Source organism: Emys orbicularis, chromosome 2, assembly GCF_028017835.1.
Source record: "Emys orbicularis isolate rEmyOrb1 chromosome 2, rEmyOrb1.hap1, whole genome shotgun sequence".
NCBI lineage: Eukaryota > Metazoa > Chordata > Testudines > Emydidae > Emys > Emys orbicularis.
The window spans coordinates 179,178,576-179,205,510 of NC_088684.1; the positions used below are offsets into that span (position 1 = coordinate 179,178,576).

The 26,935-nt window shown below is 44.4% G+C and overlaps 1 protein-coding gene across 5 annotated transcripts in view; it reads right to left on the bottom strand.

Annotated features, from left to right (window-relative positions):
- The window catches only part of TGFBR1 (transforming growth factor beta receptor 1), a 72,890-nt gene that overhangs the window by 26,712 nt on the left and 19,243 nt on the right, over nt 1-26,935 (bottom strand). For 2 of the 5 annotated variants that reach the window (XM_065399370.1, XM_065399366.1), the window contains 2 exons: nt 12,639-12,869; nt 767-934 (listed from right to left, as the gene is read on the bottom strand). The exons of 1 other annotated variant lie outside the window; for it this stretch is intronic. In XM_065399370.1, the coding sequence (XP_065255442.1) occupies nt 767-934; nt 12,639-12,869 (399 nt within the window). The remainder of the gene's footprint in view (nt 1-766; nt 935-12,638; nt 12,870-26,935) is intronic. 2 more of the 5 variants (XM_065399367.1, XM_065399368.1) reach the window with 2 other exon arrangements.

The window sequence follows — 26,935 nt, forward strand, 5'->3', positions numbered from 1 at the left end:
TAAAGCCCAGGGACTTATGCATGACTATTTGGTAGCAAGTATCACTCCAGGAACAGAAATAAAAAAAAAGTCTAAAAGGAGAACAAAGGAAACACTATAAAAGTCAAGGCTAACTACATACTAACTCACTATTCACAGAAGAAAGTGAGCATATCAGCAGCCCGTCTTGTGCTTTGAGGCATCACTGGAACTTGCAACCATGTCTTGTGAGAACAGACAGAGGGAGGTGGACAGCTGTCCCAACAGGTACTACTGACCAAAAGCCCCTAGCTTGGGTGCACTGGGTGTACATGCTCTTAGAGTGAAATATATAGACATACAAGCAATCTAAGAAGAACCGGGATACTACATAAGGGTCTTTTAGATGTTCTTAAAAAAAAAAAAAAAATCTAAAAACACAAAAAACACCCCACTCAAACAGCTATTAAACTAGTCACATTTTGTTGCCAGATAATACATGATCTGCAGATTAATTTACAATTTTAAGAAATTGTCCACTTTTGCAGATGGATATACCTGCACAGCTGGTGTAAGAGGATATACACATTCAGCTTAATCCCATTACCAAATATAACTACACATTTGTGCAACAATTCAAATGATACCATATCAAGCAGCAGACAAACTCAAATAGGGACAAGGTCTTCAATTGCTAGATCTTTCCTATAATTCTCCTGATAATTTTCACTATGGAAATAGGTCTCCAAATGCCCCATTTCCTTTTAGGATCATAAGGTCACATGAGACACAACCCTTATAAAGTTACCTTGTGTGCCAACAATCTCCATGTGAAGATGTGCAAGTCCACTGGCAGTGGACAAAGCTAGTTTTATCATTCCTTCCACAGTAACGGTATACCTGTTTAGGTAATCAAAGAGTGATCCATGCTCATGATAATCTGACACCAACCAGAGCTGAGTCCATGTACCATTGTCTGCAAAATAAGATATTAGATGTAAATAAAGTTGCCCAGCAAACCAAATTGCTTTTTTTAAACGTACCAACTATAAAAGTTGGAGTTACATTTTATAATGAGCTCCATGTAATCAGATCATTATGTTTTCTATTTTTATTCCAACAGTGCCTGAAGGCCTCCTACAAGTGTTGGAGCCTTCTGTGCTAGACACTGAACAAACAGCATAGAAGACAGTCCCTAACCCAAACAGTTTACAATCTAAAAGACAAGACAAATAGATATAGGCAAACAAAAAAGTAACTTGCCAGAAGCACAGTACAATTTTTTTCCTCAGTTTTTTCCCTTTGTATAACACCCCCTCCCTACAGTGCCGGTGCATCCACTAGGCAAACTAGGCAGCCGCCTAGGGCGCCAAGATTTGAGGGCGCCAAAAAGCGGTGCCCAAAATGTCTGGGATGCTCACCCGCCACCGGCTAAATGTGTAACCCTCTTTGATCAGCTCCGGCCGGCTGGGAAGTGATGTCATTCCTCCTCCGGCAGCCGGGGGCGCTGCGCTGCTCCCTGCTGCCCTGTCTCTTCCCCAGGGCCCAGCCCTGAGCTCTGCACGAAGGCCGGGGCTGCATTCACCGGCAGCAAGAAGTACAGAGACCCGGCCCCAGCCGCGCCGCCGGTGAGTGCTGGGGGGTGGTTCCCCCGCCCCCCCAAGCCAGCCCTGACTCCCGGGAGGCCTGCCCCCCCATGGAAGCCGGTCCCCCCCCCCCACACACAGAAGCTGAGCCTCCCCCTCTGCTCCCGCCTCCCCCACGGAGGCCTGGGGCACCCCCCCACATGGGGGGGCTGCGTAGGGCCCAAGAATATCTAGGGACGGGCCTGGTGTACCTACCCACCCTGCCCTCAGCCAGCCCCACACCCCCGTCTCCAGCCAACCCTACACCCCATCTCCAACCAGCTCCGCATCCCCTGCCCTGCCCGAAGCCAGCCCCTGCCGCACCCCCGTGCCCGAAGCCAGCCAGCCCCACACCCCCGTCTCCAGCCAACCCCGCACCCCCTGCCCTGCCCGAAGCCAGCCAGCCCCGCACCCCCGTGCCCGAAGCCAGCCAGCCCCACACCCCCATGCCCGAAGCCAGCCAGCCCCACACCCCCATCTCCAGCCAACCCCGCACCCCAGCTCCGCATCCCCTGCCCTGCCCAAAGCCAGCCAACCCCCGCACCCCCCTTTCTCCAGCCAGCCCCTGCCGCACCCCCGTGCCCGAAGCCAGCCAGCCCCACACCCCGTCTCCAGCCAACCCCGCACCCCCTGCCCTGCCCAAAGCCAGCCAGCCCCGCACCCCTGTGCCCAAAGCCAGCCAGCCCCACACCCCCATGCCCGAAGCCAGCCAGCCCCACACCCCCATCTCCAGCCAACCCCGCACCCCAGCTCCGCATCCCCTGCCCTGCCCGAAGCCAGCCAGCCCCACACACACCCCATCTCCAGCCAACCCCTGCTGCACCCCCGTGTCCGAAGCCAGCCAGCCCCACCCCCCGTCTCCAGCCAACCCCGCACCCCATTTCCAACCAGCTCCGCATCCCCTGCTCTGCCTGAAGCCAGCCAGCCCCTCACATGCATCTCCAGCCAACCCCTGCCACACACCCTGCCCCAAGCGAGCCCCACACCCTGTCAGGTTATTCATTTATTTTCATTAAATATGTAATCTAAATAATGAAAATAATAAATTTCCAAGCCGAATATGTATTAATTCTAATGAACAATGCCATATTATGTAGTATTCATTTTTGCAAGTTTATAATAAGCGATGCTCCGGGGGGAGGGGTGGGGGTGGGAGGCGCAAGGTGGAAGTTTCGCCTAGGGCGCAAAATATCCTTGTACCGGCCCTGCCTCCCTACCTTGCCAACTTCCCCTGCTCCCAGCTGCTAGTCAAATTTCTTCAGTCCTTGCTCATCCCAGTTGTCCTCCTTCCAGTTGTAAGCAACAGTCAGCCTCATTTTGGGAGACAAATCTCCAAATTATAAAAAACAAGCAAAGATCTGCTTTCTTGGCTACTTCCTCTGCCTGCAACGAGGGCACACGTGTACAAGCCTGATTCTCATCTCAGGAGAGGCAGGTGGCTCACATGGCCCAAGTCTGCCATTATATACTGATTAGTCTTCTCCTCCCACATCCACTCCAGACAGTAACACCAGTGCAAATAACAAGATTCTGGATTCTACTGACCACTCAGTCCATTCTCAAGTTGAGATTTCCATAAGAGGGGGGAGAAAAAACAGAAAAATAAACAGCAAAATATGAGTGGAAGGGAGCTGAGGGGGAAAAAAAATAAAGGCCATTCTTACAATTAACATTCCACATTCCTGGGACTTCTCTCCCCTATTCTAGAAGGGAGAAGGGTTTACAGACAATGAAGGGACAACATGTATTAGTATCAAAGGATTAAGAAATGGCATTCCCTTTTCTGAGAAGGCAAAAGCACATAGAAATTAGAACACAGAACTTGGAATCAAGCAACCTGCTTGTTTTTTTTAATCACTGCCACTGGCTTGCTTCATGACTGTGGGCTAAACAGTTCTACAAGATGGCGATAATGCACACTCACTTTTCTCAGACCTAGAGATGACATGCACTAGGTACGTGCAAATTTGCCACAGATTTAGATCAGTGGACACCAAATACCAGGAACCTCAAAGATTAAAAAATAAACACAGAAGATACAGTATGAAGGGAATTCAGAATGTGAAACTTTAATCTTCAGTCTTTCACTGGAATTTTTCTTCTTTTGACCCAGAGAGCAGAAACATGTCAGTTGCAAGACTTTTTGTTTTTAAAAAAGACAAAGCAATCCTGCCATTGAATAGGCTTCCCTAATGTATTTAAAATAAAACAAAAAACCCTCTTTTAATAGTGGGAGTCATTCAGATACTTTATCCTTATTGTAAAACAAGCCCCTTTCTCTCCTTTAAAAAAAACAAAAAAACCCTACCATTCCTCAACATATTCCTATTATGGCAACCATACTCCGCACTACCTTTCGAGTATAAATTCTGCGTGCTAAGGACTCTGTACATGACATATGTATAATATACCTGATCTTAATTCAAAAAGCATGGTAAGAGGGAAAGAAAGGCAAGAAAAGGAAGGTCCTTAGTCTTTCAGACATGCTGATGAACAGGACCTTGAAAGGATTCAGTTTCCAAAGAACAAAACTGAAATCTCAAGGAAAGGTACCAAAGTCTACAAGATTCTTAGAATCCTCTGCGGATATTAAGGGAGGCCAGAGGTTTTTGGCTTTCTATGAGATTTTAAAAGTAGAAAATCTTCAAATAGAGAAAAAAGGAGAGAGCTGCATCTGCGTCAAACCCACCAATTTCTGCTAGCGGAAAACAGTGAAGTCAGATCTTGCTATATTCATGCCAGTACCAATGCCAACAAAGCTCTTGGTCTATGGTACCAGGGACAGTTGAGGTCCAGTCTTAACAAACGTTACACAAATGTTTGGTAGAAAAGATATTAGAAATAATCAGACACCATGACCCTTCAAAAGATGGCCAAGAAAGCTTCCACCAGTTCTCTAGTCCTTCACTAAAAACGGAAGACCATACTCTTGAGATGTCTATTATCTCTAACCCACGGGGAAAAATTGCTGTAGACAAAAACTTTTGTGCAGTCTTTACACACTGTTTTAAGGAATGCAGAGGTTCATCTGTATTTTCATTAAACAGGTTGGACTTGTTGAAGAGGAGGATCCTGAATGGTGCGCCACTGCCAAAATATGTGGTGAAGCACAATGGAATCCATCATCCACTTATGCTCTTGAGAGAAGTGCCTGCTGACTATCCACAGTCACATTCTAAGCTCCTGGAAGGTAAGCGGCTGTGAGGACAATCTGATTGCATATGCACCAATTCCAAAGCTTGACAGCTTTGGTGCAGAGAGTCCCTCCTTGTCAGCAGATATAGAATATGCATGACATGTTGTCCTTCGTGACCTTTATGTGTTTGCCCTGTTCAATGGTAAAAATTGGAGACTGACCTATTGACTGCCTTGAGTTCTAGGTGGTTGATGTACAGAGTTTCCTCTTGAGGTCCACCTGCCCTGGGCTGTGTGGGTGTCCAAATGTGCTCCCCAATCTAACAGGGATGCATCCATCGTTATAACATTCTTCAGGGAATGGTGGGCAAAAAAAAAAGGACTCCTGCACAGATGTATGGAAAGCAGTGCATTTAGACTATATGCTCAGCGACTAAACAGTCCTGAACCACCTCTGAAGGCAAAGTAGTCGCAGTCTTGCATGGTCTATAATGGAACCACCAGCTGCTATGTTCCAACAGCTGAAGCCAGTCCCTGACCCAAGTTTGAGGGCTGATCTGGATTGTGTTGACCATGTCAGATAGGGCCACAAATCAATGCACTGAGAGGCAGACCCTGGCTGCTATTGAACTGAGCTAAGCTCCTATTAATTCTAACCTTCGTAAAGGGGTCAAGGTGGATATTTCTGAATAGCCAACTGTAGGCCCAGTTTGAGGAAGGTCTATGGCCTTGCAAGTTGCTAGTGAAGTGTTTTACTTGGAACAACTTTTCAGAAGCCAATCATCTAGGTAAGGGAATACCAGAATTCCTCTCTGTGAAGGTGTGCCTCTACTATTGATAAACCTTTCTAAGAGACCCTTGGGGCAGATGAAAAGACAAAAAGAAGCACCCTGTACTGACTGAAAATAGATCATGACCCTTTTGTGAGATGGATGGATCGTTATATGGAAATATACGTCCTGAAGGTTGAGGGCTGAGAACCAATACCCTTGCTCCGGTGATGGAATTATTCCTGCAAGTGTTACCATTTCGATTTTTTGTGCCTCCACAAAGGTGCTGAATAGCCTTAAATCTAGAATGGGCCTCCAACCGCCATTATTTTGGCACCAGGAAGTATCTGGAATAAAACTCCTTCCTTCTATACTGCCGGGGAACTGGTTCTATAGCACTCAAGTATAGGAGAGAGTCTATTTCCGGTCTTAGAAGGTGCATGTGAGAGGGGTCCCTGAAGAGGGACAGGGCAAGATGGTTGGCAGGTGGAAGAGAAGTGAAGTAGATGAGTACCCCATGGAGAGGATTTCAAAAAATGCAACTTGCCCCTAACGATAAATTCCCAAGCTTGCCACAAGTGTTAAAGGCAGTTACTGAAGGGAGGGAAAAAAAGGTGAACCATTGCAGTTGGTATAAAAAGAGTATGGTAGCACAGGACCTTGATTAGTGTGTCAAAATTGGTGCTTACAGGTGGAAGGTTGTGAGGTTCAAGGTCCGGAAGTGAGTGGTTTTCTCCTTTGAAACCTCGGTCTCTTGCATATGGGTTCATATGATCCCTGGGAGCTTGAAAATAGGGCAGGGCAAGATCTCTGTGCGGTCTCGAACTTAAACTTTCTTTTGTGGGTAGGTTTATCGATCCCAGAGAATGCAAAGTGGCCCTAGAGTACTTTAACATGTGCAGAGATTCATCCATGCTGTCAGCGAAAAGTTTAGTGCCATCAAAAAGCAGGTCTTCGACCACAAGGTGGGCCTCCTTTGGAAATTCTGAGAGCTGAAGCCAGGAGGCCCTCTTTAGAGCTATGGCCATAGAAATGGAACAAGCAGCAGTATTGAGAGGACTGCAGAGACAGTAACGTAGCTGGAGGGGTGCAAGGGAAGCCGCTGCTTCCCCTCAGCACATTTTTCAAAAGCCGGGCAGTAGGGTAGCTAGGGGAGTGCTGTTTAGCTGGTTTTTGGCCACCAGCCAATCAGCATGGGGAACTGCTCCTGGAGCAGGGGCTGAGCTAAGAGACCCCACCGGTGAGGTGCAGCCCCACCTCCTTCTCCTTGTGGCACTGTGGCAGTGGCAGGTGTGCTTTCTCTGGCTCTGCAGCAGCAGCACCTAACCTCTCACCCAACTAAAGGCAGCCAGTAGCAGCAGCTGGTAAGTGTATTTCAAAGGGGGTCTTTCTTGGGGGGGGGGAAGGGGAGAGGAGAGACTGGAAACCCCCCCAGGTGGCTGTGAGAGCCAGCACCTGGCTGCTGGTGGGATGGCTGTCTGCATGGCGGGGGGCAGGGGGCTAGGCCAGAGGCATCTCCAAAAACATCCCCTGCACCCCCGCAGCACAGAGAGACAGAGTACCAGCCCCTGCCGGGCAGCTGGACCAGGACAGGCATGGGGGGGGGAGGTGCGTCTCCTGTGGGGTGTGGTGTCCCTGCTTGCCCTCCCTGCCCAGAGATGCCTGCCTCTCAGAGACAGTGGCCATGTAGCGCGCTTGGTTCCCCCTCCCTGGCATCTGGGAGACTGCCTCTTAGGGGGTGAGAGGTGAAAGGGAAGAGGCAGTGGGGTGGGGTGGGGTAGGAGAGGAAAACTATCAGGGGAAATCTTCATAGCAGTACAATCTCTGCTTCGGGGGTGTGGATGGAATTGTCTCCCAAGGGACGACTGGAACTATCTGCTGTGCTCTCTGTGAGCTGAGGGGTGAAAACATTATATGTGTTTAGTCCATGTGCTCTGGCAAACACAAGTCCAGGCACCATGTTGGGGGGCAGGGAGAGGTAGCCTGATTTTCCCTCTCCTATCAGGGGAAAACCTGAATTGTCTCCTAAGCGAAGGGCTTGTCTTGTGATCATGTTGGGGGGGGGGGGTATTGCTGAGTCCCAGGGTTGAGTAATTCTCTGGTGATGGTGGTCATTAATTTATTAATTGTCATTCACTTGCTGCACACAATGGCTGGTGATGGTTGTTTAACATCCACCCAGCTATTTGGTCAAGTGCCTTGTTTCTTGGGAGTTGCCTTCTGTAACTTCTCTAATTTCATCCCACTCTCCTGTGAGTACAAATTCTGGTTCTAAGGACCTGGATCCCATATTGCCTTGCACTGGGATTGGGAATTAGTGCCCTGCAACTCCTCCTATTGTGCCAGTGTAGAGCCTGCTGTTAGTACAGCTATTTGCAGGTGCCCTTGTGTTTAGCTGAACCTTTGGACTCAGTTTAGTGGGGATGGACTCAGAAACTGTATCCTGCTGTGTGGATCCCAGTGTGCTTGTACTGTGAATTTTTGGCATGCACATGTGGCTATAATTTATCTCATTGTGCTGGTGCTACTTCCTTGGTGTGATGATCGTGAAAATAGAGTCCTGGTGTGATGGTGGTCACTCTGTGCTGTTCATGTGAATCTTGCATTTTTGTATGCTGTGTTGGTGTAGCCCTGTTGTTCCCAGGAAATTAGAGCCACAAGGTGGGTGAGGTAATATCTTTTATTGGAGCAACTTTTGTTGGGGAGAGAGAGACAAGCTTTGGCGCTTTCACGGAGTTCTTTCTTCCTGAAGAAGAGTTCTGTGAAAGCTCAAAGCTTGTCTCTCTCACCAACAGAAGCTGGTCCAATAAAAAATATTTTACCTCACCCACCTTGATATATATTACCCCTCCCCCCATATTACCTCACCATTTATCCTAACCTTTCGAGATTGTACCACATTTTTCTGACCTTGCCAATAAGTAGCGCAGTTGCAGAATGATCCTTTACCCGACTTAAACTTATAAAGTCCTACCTGCGCTCTACAATGGGTGAAGATAGATTGTCTGGGTTAGTTTTGCTCTCCATTGAAAGACAATTGGCTACTGAAGTAGATTATAATAAAGTAATAGATAACTTTGCTAGAATGAAGCTTAGACGAAAGAGTCTGTTGTAGTTGCTTCATAGATCATATTGTTTTGATCTTATCTTTGAAATATAAAATAAGTAAATAACACGTGTTATGTTTTGATTTTATATACAATACTGTAAACCTTTTTTATATTTTAAATGCAAAATAACACACGTACTTATAAAACAATATCATTCTTGTGTTTTTATTTTAAGTACAAAACAAATATGTATAACAAATTTAAAAGTATGTAACTAGTAATTTGATATGGCGGCGGGTGGCGCCTTTTTTTATATGTGTTCGCTCCCCGATGTTAGAACCTGGCTACGCCACTGTGCAGAGATATTCTGGTGAGCAGTTGGCCTTCTGCAATAATTGCCTAGAACTGATCTCTGTGTTCTGCTGATAAAACACTCAATAAAGAAGTTCAGCTCGGTATAATCTGTATGTTGTACTTTGCCATCCATGTCTGGTAGTTGGCAATTCTAAATTGTAAAGTAGATGCCAAATATGATTTTCTGCTCAACAGGTCGAAGTGCTTATGATCTTTATCATAGGGTGTAGATATAGTATGGTGCTGCCTTCCACATTTGTTATCCACCTTGACCACCAAGGAGTTAGAGGGACGAGAAAATAAAAATGTTGAGCCCTTAGAGGGGGACATAATATTTTTATCCACTGTCTTGCACATTGGCAAAATTGTGGTCAGGGTGTGCCAGATAACAAGGCCCTCCTGGATTCTACAAAGGTTAACAGGCAGGGGAATGTGAGCAGATGAAGCTGTATAAAGGATATCAGGCAGCTTATGATGTGGTTCTTTAATCTCCTCAAGAGATCTGCAAAGAATCTGCAACTCTTACTAAACTCTGGCGGTTCCAGGACATCAGCAGCCACAGATGGTGGAGGTTGCAGAACTGCTTCATCCAGGCAGGAAGAAGAGATGTTGACTGGTGGAGAGACCTCTTCATCAGCCCGAGTTTCCTGTTCCTCAAGAGGTTTCTTCCTGAAGTTCTGGTCTCCTAGATAGGGAGGGTGATGGAGGTTGTCTATGTCTGAGATGGGTAGTGCTTGAGGCACTAGTTAATTGCTGATGATAGGTCACCCAGTATGGCCAAGTGGGTGGTGCACATGGATTGGGTGGAGACATCCATGGGTGCTGATACCAGCAAGATTGTGGACATCTCTCACAAGTGATTTCAATTTCCTCAGAGACCTCTGGAAAAGAGCTTCTATAGAGATGGAGAGGAGAGTCTTGGACAGATATTTGAGAGACCAAGTCAAGATCTTCAGAGTGATTTAGAAGAGGAGGATTCTGATGAAGTGGTGGAGCACCAGAAGAAACCTGAGCTAAAACTGTCAGTACTGGACAGGTGTCCAGGGATCAGGTGGACATTGGTGCCAAAAGAAGACTGAAGCTGAGCAGTGGTGATTCGGGCATCTTGGACACGGCTAGGTCTTTGGGGGAAAAAATGAAACTCCTGTGGTACTGGAGTGTGGTTAGTATCATGTTCATGGCTTGAGCCGAAGTAATGGTAGCTGAGGGAGCTGATGGTACCGTGAATCTCTAATGCTCTGAGTGGAGTACAGATGAAGCCCATGCGATCTTCTTCAGTACTGAGTGAGTAGCAGTAGAGCTCTTTGTGATGCCCCGTTCCCCTGATGGTACTGGTGGCCTATCAGAGACTGACATTTTGAAGTCTTTAGGCTTAACAGTACCCTGGGTACCTGAGGAACCATCAGCCTCGTGGGTACCAGGTCAGAGTCTGATGGGTGCCGAAGTGGCTGGACTTATCAGCAACTGTGACTTCTTTGAGGCAGATTCCTACCTGGACAACTTTGGGCATGGCCTATGGAAGTCCAAAGAGGAAAACCCAAGACTCCTCTCATAAATGTCCTCGAGGAGTGCGGCTCGGAGACAGTAGAGGTAGCAGACTTATTTGAAGACCAGCATATGGGGGGTACCCTGGCCAGGGTCAGAGACTGGGTGCAGCAAGCTCTTCATCATGAGGAACCAAAATTTGATCTCCCTGTTTTTTCTGGCTCTAGATTTTCATGCTAGACCAAAGGCACTTTTTGGAAACATGAAGTTCCCTGAAGCAAAAGATGCACCAGGAGTGTTCATCACATACCAGGATTGCCTCCCGATACGATAGGAAGAACTGGGCATGCATGCCCTTCCAGTAACAAAGCTCTGAAGAGGGGAGAAACTATCCAGGGGGTAACAATCCTTAAAACTATTAATTTAAAAAAAAATAAAAAATAAGTTTTAAACTACAGCTAGTACTACTACTAAAATAAACTACTATAAGAGCTATGGGGGCACAGCTGAGGTAAACTCAACATGGACAACTGCTAAGACTCAGTCTCAAGTGGAGGCAATTTAGAAGAAACTGAAGGCAGTTAGCCAGCACAGCATTATACAAAAGTGCGGAGCATAAGTAAGTAACACTGCTACATGAAATCTCTGCTCAGAGGCGCAAGCTTCTTTCGGGGGGGGGGGGGGGGGGGAAGGGTGGTTAATGGTTAGATTTATTGACCTTGGACCTATTTTTCACACCACAGAAAATATTTGCAAGCTTTATTTAAAAAAAAAAAAAACTTATTCTTTTTATATATATATTTAACCTTATCATTCTACCTTCTTGTGATGTACTGCTAATGATGAAATATATATATTTATATTTCATCATTAGCAGTACATCACAAGAAGGTAGAATGATAAGAAGGTTAATCTATGTAATTAGTCATGTAGAGGTTCGGACTACCTTGGTCTGAAGCACACTAATATTCTCCCCGCACGCCCCCCCCCAAAGGACTTGCATGTGTTCTCGTAGTTAAAACTATTTTAAATTCTCCATTTCTTTTTCTAAATACTTCTGAATGGTCTGTACTCTTATTATGAGAGGTCCCTCACTTGCAATGGTCTCTTCACCCTTCCAAATTTTAAGTGAATGACTTTCAGATACGTTTGACAAACTGAATGCAGGTTCTGAAAAACATATTGAACTCTAAGCAAACTTTGTACACTTCAGTTTTCCTTAGGGAAACTAATTTGATAGGATATGTTAGGGACATTTTAGTATTTGGTACATTTAGCATCGGGCTTTGACTAGTTCTATGACAACTACGGAAAATGCTATGTTGATATTGCCCATCAAAAGGGGAAAAAAAGAAAGAAAAAAAAAATCTATTCAAGAAAAAGATAGGAACGGTTTGACTTGGGTGTTTTTGCAAGTCTGAGAAGTTAAATGTTAAAATCTTCTAGTAATGCTTTAATAAAATCTAAGTCATATCCGGATTAGGTCTACACACCTTCCCAAAATAGAAGGCTGCCCATCCCTTGAAAGCCAAAACTTCCTTGTCAGTTTTTAGGGTGTGACTTTTACTTAAGTTACAGGAGCTGACTGTTTAATTACAGATACAGTCATATTATACTATATAAAGGAAAGGGACAGCAGAGCTCAACTGGGAGTAGTATACTACTCCATATGTAACTGTGGTAGTAAAATTAAATTAAAAAGGAGTAAATCTTATTCGGGGGAGTAATTGCTTAACTTGTCACAAGATAAGGAGGAGTGGAGGCTAAACAGCTTGCTGGGAGTGCAATGAATTGTTGATGCAATCATGGCTGTTGTACAGATGAGTTTTGAATGTAGCAGAAAGTTAGAGCACAAAAATATGCATATTGACCATATGACAAGCACATTTACAGAAATGGTTCAGTAACTATATAAAACTGAGTTGACTTGACAAGACAATTCCATTTAAATTAGGCTTAGTATGTCTGTGTGCAGGTTATACATAGTGTGCGCTGCCTAGTTTTGAGATCTCAGTCAATTGTTTGTTTGTTTGTTTTTTGAGGTAAATTGTATGACCAGTCATTAAAAAGTTACATAAAACAAATTTCATAAAAAACTCACATGTAATCCTCAATTACACTTGCAGCAACCTTTCCACAAGCATCAAAGAACATGAAATGTCCAGAAAGTGGCATTTGTATTTTCAATTCTCGTGAAGAGTTTGAAATAGGAGTACATATATAATCAATAAAAAGTGAAAAGTTATCAAAAGCTTACTAACCTTTATTGTCTGCCGCTATAAATCCAAGGATATTTTCATGACGTAGCATAACAGTTTGATAAATTTCTGCCTCACGAAACCATGAGCGTTCTTCTCTTGAAGAGAATATCTTCACTGCAACTTCTTCTCCTCTCCATTTCCCTCGCCAGACTTCTCCAAAGCGACCTTTCCCAATGCTTTCTTGAAGTATGATAGTCCTTGCAATTGTTCTTTGAACAAGTAAAGGTAGACCTAAAAAAAAAAAAAAAAAAAAATTGAGCTTAAGCTCGCTCAACTGTTAATTGAAAAGATCTGTTGCTTATAAAGCAACAGATATATAGTGCTTGCCTTGATTAGTTAAGAGCTAGGGATAAACAACAGTCCTCCTCACCTTACTTCATACATAATCTAAATTAGGAGTTCAATTCTTTTGGAAGATCGGTCCTTTTAAGACAAGCCTTCCTAAACATTTATTTGTTTGGCAACCTTGAAAATACGAGCAATTACAAGTACCAAATGATTAAATCAAATTCTAAAGATGGATTTGTAACAAATACAGTAAATGTGAAATTAGTTTCCTTTGAGTTTAAAGTTTTGAACTATTCATGCGTTATTGCATTCTACATTAAATGTAGCCACCCGGGAAGACATTTGGGCATCATTCCGAAAAGTGGTTTTAAAAAAAAAATAAAAAAATGCAGCGATGCATGAAGAAAGAAAAATCAAAAACATACCATTGCATTATTTTAAAGAGTGATTTTATGAAAAAAAAATACACCCTCATCTATCAAGCTCCATTTCTAGTCACTCTGCCACAAAACAAACTTTAGAGACATTAAGAAACTCATTTATGAGCAAAGATGATACAGTGGTTAGAGTCCTAGCCCACTCCAGCACAGCCTTCCTATGTGCCCTTGGACGAGTCACTTAATCTTAGGTTTCACTATATGCAAAATGGGGATAATAGTTGGACACCTCCGAGACAAGGAAGTAATTACTGGTATCCCTTGCCAATTTGACTGGTTAGCCCATTTTCAAAGCCTACTGGGTTATTTTGGTTAGCGGGAGAAATTAATGATTGGTCAGGGGTTTTTTTTTTTTATTATTATTATTATTTTTAATAAACACACACAACCTTGTTTATTTACAAAGAATGCAGGAAGTCTTATATCCCTGAATACAACTGGAATAATCAAACAGCAGGAGACAGTTGCTTTGCTCACAGTTCCAAGTCTATTTCCAACCAGCACTTCACCCAAAAGCTCTCTGCATTTTATTTTTGTTTGTGTCAGGATCATGCTACCAGAGTTTCTCCAGCTGCAAGGCCACATCCACACAAGTGAATTCAGAGTGGCACTGCTGTACTGATGATGCTGTGCCGCTATAAGATTGCTTGTGTAGCCGCTCTATGCCAACAGGAGAAAGCTCTCCTGTTGAAATAAAACCACCTCAATGAGCAGCGGTAGCTATGTCAGCAGGAGCAGCTCTCCAGTCAACGTAGTGCCGTGCACACTACCACTTATGCTGATAAAATTTATGTCGCTCAGGTGGTAGTGTAGACATGGCTAAGGCTTCCTTGGGCACGTCTATACTGGCAGAGTTACAGCACCGCTCAGAGAGCGCTGAAGAGAAACCGCTGTTGTGTGTTCACACTGTCTGCTGCCTGTGCAATAGCATGTTCACACTTGTGGCACTTGCAGTGGTATTCAGAGTGGTGCACTCTGGGCAGCTATCCCCCAGAGCACCTCTTCCTCTTCTGCTGCTAAGAGTTGTGGGAAGACGGAGGGGGTCACGGGGCATCCTGGGCCATGTCCCAATGCCTCGTGATGCATTGCTTCGCATCCCAGCAATCCCTGTGCTTCCATCCACATTTGGTGCCATTTTTCAACGGTTTCTGTATTGCGCGCCCTGCCTCTTCAGGCTGCAAGAACAGATCCCGAACTGTTGACCAGTATGCTGCTCGCTATGACCAACACGTCACAAATGGCAGTGGAGTTATTCCTTAAACTACAAAGGCAAGAGGAGTGCGACATTGATCTCACCATGTGTAGTAGCTACGACACGAGATTGCTTGCGGCATTCATGGAGGTACTAACCACAGTGGAATGCCGCTTTTGGACTCAGGAAACAAACACTGAGTGGTGGGATCACATCATCATGCACGTCTGTGATGATGAGCAATGGCTGGAGAATTGCAGAGGAAAGCCACATGGGAAAGTCATGGGACTGTGTGATGAGCTCGCCCCAGCCCTGTGGTGCAAGGACATGAGAATGAGAGCTGCCCTACCGCTGGAGAAGCGAGTGGCGACTGCACTGTGGAGGCTGGCTACTCCAGACTTCTACTGATCGGTAGCTAACAAGTTCGGAGTGGGAAAGTTGATGTTGGACTTGTGTTCACGGAAGTGTGCAGGGCCATTAATCGCATCCTGCGCCAAGAGACCGTGACTCTTGGCAACGTACGTGACATTGTGGATGGCTTTGCACAAATGGGCTTCCCTAACTGTGGAGGGGCAACAGATGGCATGCATATTCCAATTATGACACCAGACTACCTAGCACATTAATTGCAAGGGGTATTTCTCAATGGTTCTCCAGGCACTTGTGGTTTGGAAAGGTGCATGACACACACATCTTTCAGCATACTGGCCTGTTCAGGAAGCTGCAAGCAGGGAATTTCTTCCCCGACCAGAAGATCACCATAAGGGAAGTCAAAATGCCCATTGTGATCCTGGGAGACCCTGGCTACCCCTTAATGCCGTGGCTTATGAAGCCATACACAGGGCACCTTGACAGCAGCAAGGAGCAGTTCAACAACAGGCTGAGCAAGTGCAGAATGACTGTGGAGTGTGCTTTTTGGCCCTTTAAAAGCCCGCTGGCGCTGCCTCTATGGGAGGCTGGACCTGGCCAATGACAATACTCCTATGCTTATATCTGCGTGCCGTATGCTCCATAATATTTGTGAAGGGAAGGGTGAAAGCTTCACTCAGGGCTGGACCACAGAGGCTCAGCGCCTGGAAGGCAGAGTTTGAACAGCCAGAGACCAGGGCTATTACAGGGGTGCAGCGCAGGGCCATAAGGATCAGGGATGCCTTGAGGCAGCAATTTGAAGCTGAAAGCCACTAATATTTATTGCTATGCTCCGGAGTGCAGTGCTTATAATGCTAGGTGGTGATTGGTGCACAAGATGTGGGTTTAACATAATTGTATGTTGCTTTGCAGGGCTCATTTTGCTTTCAATTAATAGAACAAAGATTGCTTTCAAACCAACACAATTATTTTATTAAAAGACAACCACCGGAGGAGAGAGAAACAAAAACAAAAACAAAAAATCAGCACTGAGGGGGACGAGGGAAGGGAAGGTCCCAGGAGGAGGAGGGGTCACAGGACAGCTAAAGATTTGTGTATGTCCAAGTATCATATCCAACCTTCTCCTTTGGAGTACAATGCAGCAGGTGCTGTACTTCAGCAGGGCCAAACTGCAGAGGGACGGGTGTTGAGTGCAGTGGGTAGTGCGAGTCTGCAGTGCTGGACTGTGAGGGGGAGGAGTGGAGCCGCGGGTATAGACTGGAGCCAGGAGGTTGATAAGAGTGTGTTGGCGGTGTCTGGGGGGCGCATGGGAAAGAGTTTTGCGACAGCAGCTGCAGGGGAGGGCGGGTGCAGAGCTGCTCGGTTTGAAGAGCTAGTATCGCCTGGAGCGAGTCTGCTTGGCGCTCCATTTAGAGCTGCTTTGTGGCTTCATTGTAGCATGTCATGTTCTCCTTCTGGTCTCTCTTCTCGCTGTCCCGCCACTCCTTCAATTCCTGTTTCTCAGTGGCGGAGTGTATCATATCACCACGCAGGAAGTCCTCCTTAGATCTTCGTCGCTTTCTAATGCTGCGCAGCCGTTCAGCTGCCGATAACAGAGAGGGAGGCTGGGCTCCCAAGGTCATCTCTGAAGTTTAAACGCAACATTTTACAGAAGCAGTGTTGTCTGCAACACAGAGAACACGGATTCAGTGATTTAAAACACAGCCAGTACTCACACACCTGTCACTAACTGGCTGACCCCAGGCAAGCACATATGAGCCACAAGTCCCCCAAAATGGTGAGTAGCCCCAGGATAAATCACTCTTCCCTGACCCTGCTGTACACAGGGCACATAGCTCTTGGGGAGAGCCAGCACTGGGGGGTAGGTGGGGGGGGCTGATAATCATTCCTGTCCCCACACTTTCCACAGGATGTGATCATTAGGGAAGATATCTTGCTGCTGAGGGTGAGCACAGTGGCACGGGAAAGTTACCATTAATGGGGCAAGAAACAGAGCAGCTCCGCCGAAGGACCTGAGGCAGCAGATTGCCCAGTATCTCCATGAGAGTTTCCCGGAGATCTGAGGCAGATTCCCATGAAGTGAGGGAGTCAGTCAACAACCTGTTCCACCGCTCAGACTAGGCAGGTGGTGGGAGACAAGCCTGCTTTCTGCAACCCTCCTTTCCCCCCCCCCCCCAACTCGCTTCAGCAATTCCCAAACTCAAATCCACTTACCAGGGGCCTCCTCTCCTGTTTGCACTTCGCCAACATCCAACAGCTGTACTGGCTAGCCTCCTCCGGGGTAGGAAAGAGCTCCTGGCTGCATGCATCTCGGACCTCTGAGTCATCCTCGGCCTCTGGGTCCCCCTTCCTCTCCTCATGCAAGATTTCTTCCTCCTGGCTCGGTCCACTTTAGACTGGCACGCGAGCCTCTGAAGCATCCAGTGGCTCTTGCAGTGGAAGTGGGGTCACTGCCGAGTATGGCGTCCAGCTCTTTGTAGAACCGGCAGCTCGTGGGCGCAGCACTGGAACAATGGTTTGCGTCCCACACCTTGTTCCACAGCTCCTTCACTTTGACCCTGCACTGCAATGTGTCTCGGTCATGGCCCCTTTCTGTCATGCATCATGAAATCTGCCCATAGGTATCATAATTCCTGTGGCTGAAGCACAGCTAGGACTGGACACAGCTTCCTCTCCCCAAATGCTGATAAGGTCCAGCAGCTCAAAAGCTCGAAGGAGGGGATCGCCTGATGCATGGAGCAAGCATGGCCACCTGGAAAGATGTGCCGAGACCACTGCACACGTCACCGAGCAAACAGGAAGGGGACTTTCAAAATTCCAAAGGAATTTATGGGGTGGGGATGATGGTTGGTCACTTGAGGGCAGGGCAGTGGAGTTTAAACCGATGACTAGAGAGGCAAGAACAGGCATTGTGGGACACCTCCCAGAGGCCAATTGCAGCTCTGTAATTGACCACAATGTCTACACTGGCACTGAAAGTTGTATGCCTCTCGTTGGGGTGGGGTTGTGGGTCTTTAAAAAAAAAAAAACAAAAAAAAAAACACACACAGAGTGCTACAACTGCGCAATAAGTGGCTTGTCAGTGTGTACACCTTGGGAGTTACTGCGCAGTAAAGCAGCTTTCTGCGCTGAAACTTGCCAGTGTATACAGGGCCTCTGTTTCTTTTCTGTGCTCTTTTGGCTTCTTTCACATGCAGCTGCAATCAAATCAATCCTCAGTAAAACCCCTCTGCCTCCATAACTCAGTTTCTGATTGGTCTTGCACGGCCTGTGTTTTGAATAGTGGCTTCTATTGTTTCAGCTATCTATTCCACAAAAGGAGCTTGATTGTCTTCTTACCTTTCTCCTGACTGATAGCTATTATGCCCAAAAGCATCAATGAGGGTTAATTCTCCCCACCCCATCCCTGCATCACACCCACCTGTGAATTCTATCTAGCATCCTGAATGACCCATTTCAGAAACAGAAAAATGTTTAATCTTGTATCAGTTATAATTTGTAATTATATACATAGCGTTTGTCGAGACTTTTCATATCACTGGCCCAAATTGGTTTTATTCTCAGATCGAGTTTCTCTCCCTGCCCTATCTGACAAATGTGTTGTTTTGGAGAAATCTGTTAACTGGAATGGAATGGCCAGTCTCCATCCAAATGAGGAATCCATTACTGTCACTGCTTTTAAAACTTCAGTTTCTACAGCTACAGTCTCAGGGGACATCTACACGGAAATCCCTAATCTTGATACCCTCTGATAGTCCTTATGAATAACATTGATTAAATCCTGGGACCTGACTCTATCCTACACACCACTTTGTTTGTGAGAGTCAGTACTGCAATAAGGTTCCTCCAAGATTTATTCAACTTTGGTCTCCTATCCTTTCTTCTAGGATCATGGAATGAACCCCTCTTAAAAGTTTCTCCATATGACCTTATTCATAGAATCTTTTCATTGCATCAGTGGCTATCGTCCCATTTTTCCTAGCAGAGGTGTGAGCTTTTTCAATTTCGGATTGTAAGGTTTCTGTGTAGTCCAAATTCCTTTGTTCCTCTTCAGTAATTCCATACAAGAGGTTTGTGGAGATCCCTGGCTCATACCAAAACATGAGGAGTGCTGGGGTCCACTTTGTAGTCATTGACTGGTGTTCTATAAGCCATCACAAGAAATGAGATATGTTGGCCCAAATCCCTTTGATAATGTTCTACAAAAAAAAAAGTTAGCCAACTGAACTCCCAAAGTTCAACTGAACCTTTCCAACATTCCAGCAGATTGTGGTTGTGCCGGAGTGGTGCAGGTATTGTGGATCCCTAAAGAGTGTCACAGCAGATTTGAGAAGCTCTGTAAATTCTTCACTATATTTGGGTTCTCAGGTGAGTTGCTCACAGACCAAAAGAGAAACTTTGAATCCATTCACTAGAACTTCTGCTTCTTTCACAGTCTCTGGGCTCTTTATTGGGTAAGCTTTATTTTGTGAAGTAGTCTATGGCTACCAACAAATACTGATTGCCTGAGACATAGTTGGGCCTCTAGCAGTCTATCAACAGCAGTGCATTCCACTGGTGCAGAGAGGCTCTTCTGGTCTTAGGGGGATCCTTCTTTACAATGCATGAATCACATTTCCCCACACAATTTTCTGCATCCTGCCTGCATTTTACTGAATAAAAGCATTCTCTTAGCTTGGCTATGGTCTTTGCAACCCCAAAAGGTCCAGCAGTTTTAGATGTTGGCAGTGCTGGTATTTTGGTCCCAGGATAGAAGAGACTGAAGGTGAGCGAGTTAGAAGTTGGTCCAATAAAGGATACTGTTACTGAAAGACAAGATTTCAAGCTTACCCAGAGTTCTTCTTCAGCAGTTTGAGAGCCATTACAACCTCAGAACCTCCTTCTTCAATGTATCTGGTACAACTAGCTGATACCTGTATCCATCATGCCTGGGCTTCTCCCTCCCCCCAACCCCATCTCATCTTTAAACTCAAAGCTGTCTCACTGGACCTGAAAACTTTCACTGTGGCATTTTGAGGGGATACTATACTCCACGGTGGCTGCATGTGCCAAATGATTTTCCAATCACATACTATTCCAATATTGGAATTCTCTCTTCGGGAAGCCTTGAATTCATCTCCTCCTTAGCATACACATTCCCTTGAAAAGCCAATTCCTTGCTATACTGCTTGGGGCAGCATCTGTAATCAACCAAACAAGACATCAGCATTACCATGCTAGAGCCCAGACCTGTGCGTCACTGAAATCATAGTACTACAGTTTTGCCAAAGAGCCCCTTCATGATTCCTGAATCTGAAAAGCCATTGCAGGGATGCCTGGTCTGTCTGTACATCTGTGATTGTCTGGAGAGTTGGCCTGTTCTGCATAGCCTCAATTTTCTTCATCAGTGGAAATGCCCTCCCTTTACTGATTGTGCGCCCAACCTAAACTTTTTGAAACAATTTACATATCTTTGGATTCAGTTTTAGATACAAAGCTGTAGGCTAATCACAGGCCCTTTGTAAACGTATCAGTTTTTGTTCAAAGGTTTTAGCCTACACCAGCATATCACCTAAATATAACAAAACAGGATGAGAGACGAATGCCATCCAATACCCTCTCAAATGTGGCAGGAGTATTACTTAAGGTGAAACCCACAACTTTATACTGCCACAGGCCTTGTCCTGCTGTGAAAGCAGTTTTCTCCTCTGACTTTTGGATCCATTTGCACTTGCCAATACATACTTTTAAGATCCAGTGTGGAAAAAACAAATTGAACATGCTACAGCATCAGGGTATCATCTGTTCATGAGTGGATGGATAAGAATCCTTTAAAGTGACTTCATTTAGTTTTCTATTGCCTACTTAATCTGGTGCTTTTTTTCCTTAACTAGAACAATGAGTGAGGCCCAAGGCCTGGGTGAAGGCTCAATTATGCCTTCCTGATATATTTCTTAAGTGGCCTGTAATGCCTCTTCCCCCTTTGCCATTGATAAAATTATGTGGTTTCATCCAGTATCAATCTGGTGCTGGACCAGTGCATTACAGCCTCATTGTTGGATTGGGAGAACAAGTCCTGATTCCTAAACAGAAAATCTTAAGACTGTTCTGTTGCTCCTCATTTAAACGTGCAGCACTGTGCAATAACTAATCCAAAAATAATCCTGAGAGCTCAATTTTATTCCTTTCCATTTTACAGGTCTGTCTCATCTTACGCTGGGGTTACGTTCCGCAGTCAGCGCCTAAAGTGAAAATCGCTTATAGTCAAAATTACATTGAGTGTAATGGCGGGTGGAATCACCCGCACTACAGAAACAGTATTTAAATTGTTATTTTTCTCTTTTTTGGGTTTTTTTTGTTTGTTTTTGCCAACTGCATAAAGCTGAAATCGCACATGTTAAATGCACCCAAGATTCGACAGACCTGTATAGTTTTCTTCCATGCCAGCAGTTACTACAGCCACTGGTTCATGTTTTGTAACCATAGCTCCTTTTTCACTATTTGCAGCTTTGTCAGAAGCCATTCAGCGAGTAGTGGAGGATCCATACTTTACACCCACAAGTACTTCAGCTGCTAAGATTTCCCTGAAAATCTGGGTCTCAAAAACAAAGCTACCACATCAGGTAGTTGGTCATGGTTTCTGTCCCTGGAAGCAGGACAATTTGTTCACTGCAAGCCAATTGGCTACAAATTATTTGCTTCACCTGGATCGCATCCGTAAAGGGAATTTCCATAGATTGGATTTTCAAGACTTTTCCTGGCATCTACTAGTCATTGAAATGCACACAGATTATTAGCTCATCCATTATCTTAACTACAGAGGCTTCAAATTTTTAAACCCAATCCCACTCCCTGCCCTTCCCCCTCCCATCTTTGGACCTCTGCACATTCCCCAGTCACTGCCTTTGGCAGAGACCAATTTGGTGGTGGTTTTGATCCATTTCCTAGGCTTTTTAGTGAGTATGGTCTAATAACTTGTTAGACTAGACCACTATCCCAGTGCATTTCACTGATTCTATTACATACTGATAGCCAAACTCCCATTATTGTTGTTGTTAAACTGCCTAGAACTAAAGAAGATCTGAGGCTGATCCTTGTACCTCCCTCTTGATATTCCCTATCTTGCAAACTAGGTGAGAAGCTTTCACTGGTGAACGTCTGCCCAGCTTCTATTTACAACAATTTTTTTATGGCCAAAGTCTTTCACACTAACTCCCCTCGGCCATCCCCCCACATTTATCTAAACAGTCTCCTTTAAGTCTTGCATTATTGTCAATTTCCCTTGTTTTTCACACCAAATTTATCACTTTTTCATAATTGTTCAAAAATGCCATGAACCAAAAATTAGAATCTCCTTTTCAGTCAGACAGAGTAGAGAGCAGTACTTACTAGGCTCCTGGCAATTAGTTTCCATCTTCCTCACTAGTGGCTGCTTCCTCTTCTGGTACACTGCTGCAAGGAAAGAGATTTGAGTTCCATGGAAAATGCCACAGCTGTGAAATGATTCTGGCCTCCTTTCACTTATCTTTATCTACAAGTCCAACTCCAGCTGAGCATCTATAAGCTGATCCTGGAAGTCCTCATTGCCTGGATATGACAGGAACACAAGCTTCTGTGGGTCCTCTGCCAGTTCAGGAGTCGCCGCTTTTCCCTCTTCTTCTAGCTCTTAGCTTTGAACTGGCCATTTCAGATTGATGGCTGGCTCCAAACTGCATATCAAGGGTTAGTACTAGAACTGGGTAACTCAGCCTCTTTTCTGAGAGAAGTTCTGCAGCACCATTGGAGCTGGCTGCTAGAAACCTCCCTTTCTGTTAGCTCTCCCAGCCACTTGTTTGAGCTATGATGTTGAACTGAGGCAAAAAGCCTCCCAGGGAGTTTTTACATCAAAACTCGTTTCAATTCAAATAATGGGGATTTTGCACTATTTTACATCATCTTCTCCTCTCCTGAGCCCACCAGCATCTGTGGCTTACAAACAAGGTAGAAAATGTATGAAGATATCCAGCCTTATTTACCAAAATCTTCTGGCTGGCCCAATTCCACATCTAGGTAGCTGCCTTCCACTGCGATCTGTGACACTTATTTCATAGCTCCTTAAGTCCTGGCTGCAGCTCATCTGGTAGTAAGTTCCAAGTTGGCCAAAGCTTTCCTGGCCTCCTGCATTTCATGGAAAACCTTTCGGTAATCTCAATCCAATTTGCCATTCCAGACTAGGAGAATTGAAGATGGCTTGGACTTCTGCAGTCTGTCCAGACCCAGTAGCTGTTGCTCCAGATTTCCATCTCTACCTGCAAGTTCTCTCTCAGCTCTTTTGGAAAATTGCCACATACTCCTTTAACTCCTTTGGCAAAGTGTCCAGCCTTTTTTTTTTTGGGGGGGGGGGGGAAGAGAGGAGGAGGGTTAAGTTTCCAGTTCATGTTTAACTTCCTTTTGGCCATCTGATTTCTGCTACCACTGCCATTATTTGTTCCATTTTGGTTCAACAGGGATATCAGCTCGCAGTTTCTCTCCTGGGAAACTGGATCCCAATCCTGCATCAGTGTGACCCCTTTTAAACTGAATGCTTAGCCAGTTTTGGGAATCTTGTACATTTTTTCTATTAGGAGGAGAAATTGATGGAACCAGGTATTTCTTTGTAAATAAACAAGATTGCATTATCCCTTTTCCCTAAACACAACAAGAATCAAAGAGAAGGAGACAGTTTCTTTGCTCACAGTTCCAAGCCTCTTTTCTGCCAGCACTTTACTACCCCCCCCCCCCCCCAAAATACTCTACTTTGTCAGGGTCTCACTACCAGGGCTTCTCTGCTTCCCCCCCGGTGCTTGTGGTGTTTCTCTGATACACACACACCTGCAATAAAAATGAATCCTCAGCAAAACCCCACCACCCAAATAGCTTGACTTCTGACCATTCCTGCATGGCCTCTGTTTTGAGCCGTGGCTCCTACTATAAAGGAGTTTGATTGTTTCTTACATTTATCGTGAATGGGGGTGATTATGCCCACCAGCTTCAATGTTTAAACCAACATAACTGTATATTTGAGATTGTGAGGCACTCAAATACTGGATAATGGGGGCCATAAATACAGTTCAACTGGTCAGATTAAACTAAACAGGCTCAAAGGCAGGATAATGGGACAGGATAGTGGCATTAAAAAAAAAAAAAAAAAAAAAAGTATGACCAGTAAAAAGACGGAAATCTGGGTGTGCCTGTTACCATTCTCAAAATGCAAGAACACCACAACAAGTTTAAACACGTAAAGAGTGGAACTCATTACCACAACATTATCACAAGATGCCAATGGCCTAGTAAAAGTCGAGAGGATTACAAAAGTATATGGACAATGAGAACATCCAGTCACATAAGTTAAGGGATTCTACAATGGTATAGTCTCATACTTAGGGCATAAAGCACCCAGAGTTGGGGGTTACCAGGAAGCTTTCCCTGTTAGAGAGTTACTCCATAATTGTAAATAGGAGACTTGTTTGCCCCTTCCTCACCCATCTGTTATTGGCCATTGCTCATTCATGATAGTAGACTAGATGCTCTAGTGGTCTGACTCAGCATGGCAATTCTGTGTTCTTATGGATGAAACCAGAGGAGCCATATGCAAATCTGGGAGCCACTGAGCAGTTCTCATGTATATTCTTGTTCCCAAAAGCAAATTAAAGTCTCTCTCCTGGCACCAGTCCCTGGTCTTTCAAGGGTTAAGTTTGGCACCAGAAATCCATGTGAATATTTTCAACATGGAAAAAAGACCCAAAAAGGTAAGTGAGGCAGAAGAAAAATTGGAGGGCTGTTCCAGATCAGTAGACAGTCACTCTATGGGAAGACCAATTAACAGTCAAAATAAAATTGGCCTTCATGGAGTGACTCTCTGCCAATCCAGAGAGAGCTGTGGGGAAGTAGCAAACAGGAGAAGAACAGAGGGAGGGATAGCCCAGTCAAAGCAACTGGAATTATAGAAAGCCAACATATTAAACATTGATACCACGGACCAAGAGATTGAAAAAAAAATCTTTATGGTTCTCTCCACAAGTTTTTGTTCTTCTCAGCCCACAGATTCCAGAAGATAATAAGTTTAAAACAAACTCAGAAATACCCAAACTGATGTAGGGTTTGGGATTTTTTTTTTTTTTTTTTTTTTTGGACAGCCATCTTGACCAAACTAACTTGGACATTTATGGGTAAGGTCAAAATGAATGTGTTTTAATATCTTATTTTACGCACGTACACACACACAGTCTATTTGCAATTATACCATGACTTGTATTTTAAACTATTATGAGAATTAAGCATAAGAAAAGATTTAAGTGACCTAGTCCAAGCAAACTTTGTAAAGTTAAAATCCAAATGAGCTAGCAGAATTTGATAGAGATATGCACTACAGTCCCAAAGATGATGTGCTGTTTGCCCGTAATTGTAGCCTTTTTATGATAACATCAGAGAAAAACATCTGGGTTTTGATGTTGCAATTAAAAAATACTCCCAAAGTCTGTGCTACACTAGGGCTCCCCTGCAGCTCAACCAGTAGTCATACAGGTGAGCATATCCAAAAAGATGCTTCTTCAGATATGGAGTGACGTAGAAGGAATCTGTAAATTTCCAGAAACATCTATTCTTGCTCCACTCATCAATTCACCCTCAAACAATACACAGGCACACTTGCAAATCTTAATAGATTATTAAACATGGCACCTTCAAAGAGCATGGATATATCAAATCAACTTCTAATCAATTAAAATAATTTTACATTAAAAGTAGTAGTTCTAGCTTTCAATTAGTTTCCATTCTCTGTATATCCCTGCTAACAAAGATGAAAAATGATTCTTTACTGATACTGTCCTTTTTCATTTAGCAGACACCGCTGTGTGTGCGCGCGCACACACACACTAAAAGGAATTCAACACATTTTAAGTATCATTTACATAGATATTGAGACCAAGATGTGATCCTATGTTTTTGAATAAGCACAGTTTTGGAAATAGCATTCATTCATTAACTGCTGCTGGAGTGCCAAGAGTGGAATACAGAACTTTGTGTAGGAACATAGTGGCTCTTCCCAGACTCATTTGAAAACAAAAGAGAAATGAGTTATATATGCCATGAAGCACATAACACTCTGTAAACTTTCAAACATTTAACTTGACAGTCAGTACAGTTTTCAATAACTTCAGAATTTCAAGTTTTGGAAGTCATTTCAACATGAAGAGCAAATCCTACTTCCTTTTTACCTAGATGAGAAGCCTCAACCCTTACATGAGCATAGCACCTCTGAGGATTAAAGGGTAATTCAGTCTCCATGCTCACAGTCAAACACTGGCCTCCCCTGCTGGAGCTGCCAAAAAGGTACTGAGATGTCACCTGCTTATTTGAACTATATTGAAATAGAGCAGACTCATTTCATACAGATACTGGATACGAATAATTTTTTTCCCTACTGACCTGGCTGAAATTTGAACTCGTGATTTTTTTTAAAAAAAATTCTCAGTAGCAGATTAGCACAGAATTTTTATTTTGAAATGTTATCTTGAGAAACACTTCTACACAAGAGTGGTACGTTTGTTTTAAAAGTTCAGTGTATTTCTGATCAATTTATAGAAGGAATTAGAGTACAGTTGTTTCCACCAACAAAACAGTTAAATATATTTAATGCAACAGAAGGCTCAGGTGAGTTCCAATATCATCAGGTACCTTATTCTTCTAGAAGTACAAATGGAAAAAGTGATCCATATCATAAAGACATCACCCCAACAGGATTGCCTGTGAGGTTAGAGAGGCTAAGACTAAATGAGCCTATAGACCACGACTCTCATCCCCTAGAAATGATCTTCCTTCAAGTCGGAGCAGAGACATTGATAAGTGCTTGGGTAGAAATTCTGCATTATTGCCCTCCATGCCAAACCTATTCTATACATAAAGAGACATTCCCAGGATTGTCAACACACCACCTTTCACAAGTAGCAAGTTCTCTAAAATATATTAAGTGGTACTGGAGAGACAGTGCTCCTGAGAATGTGCTCTCACAGCAA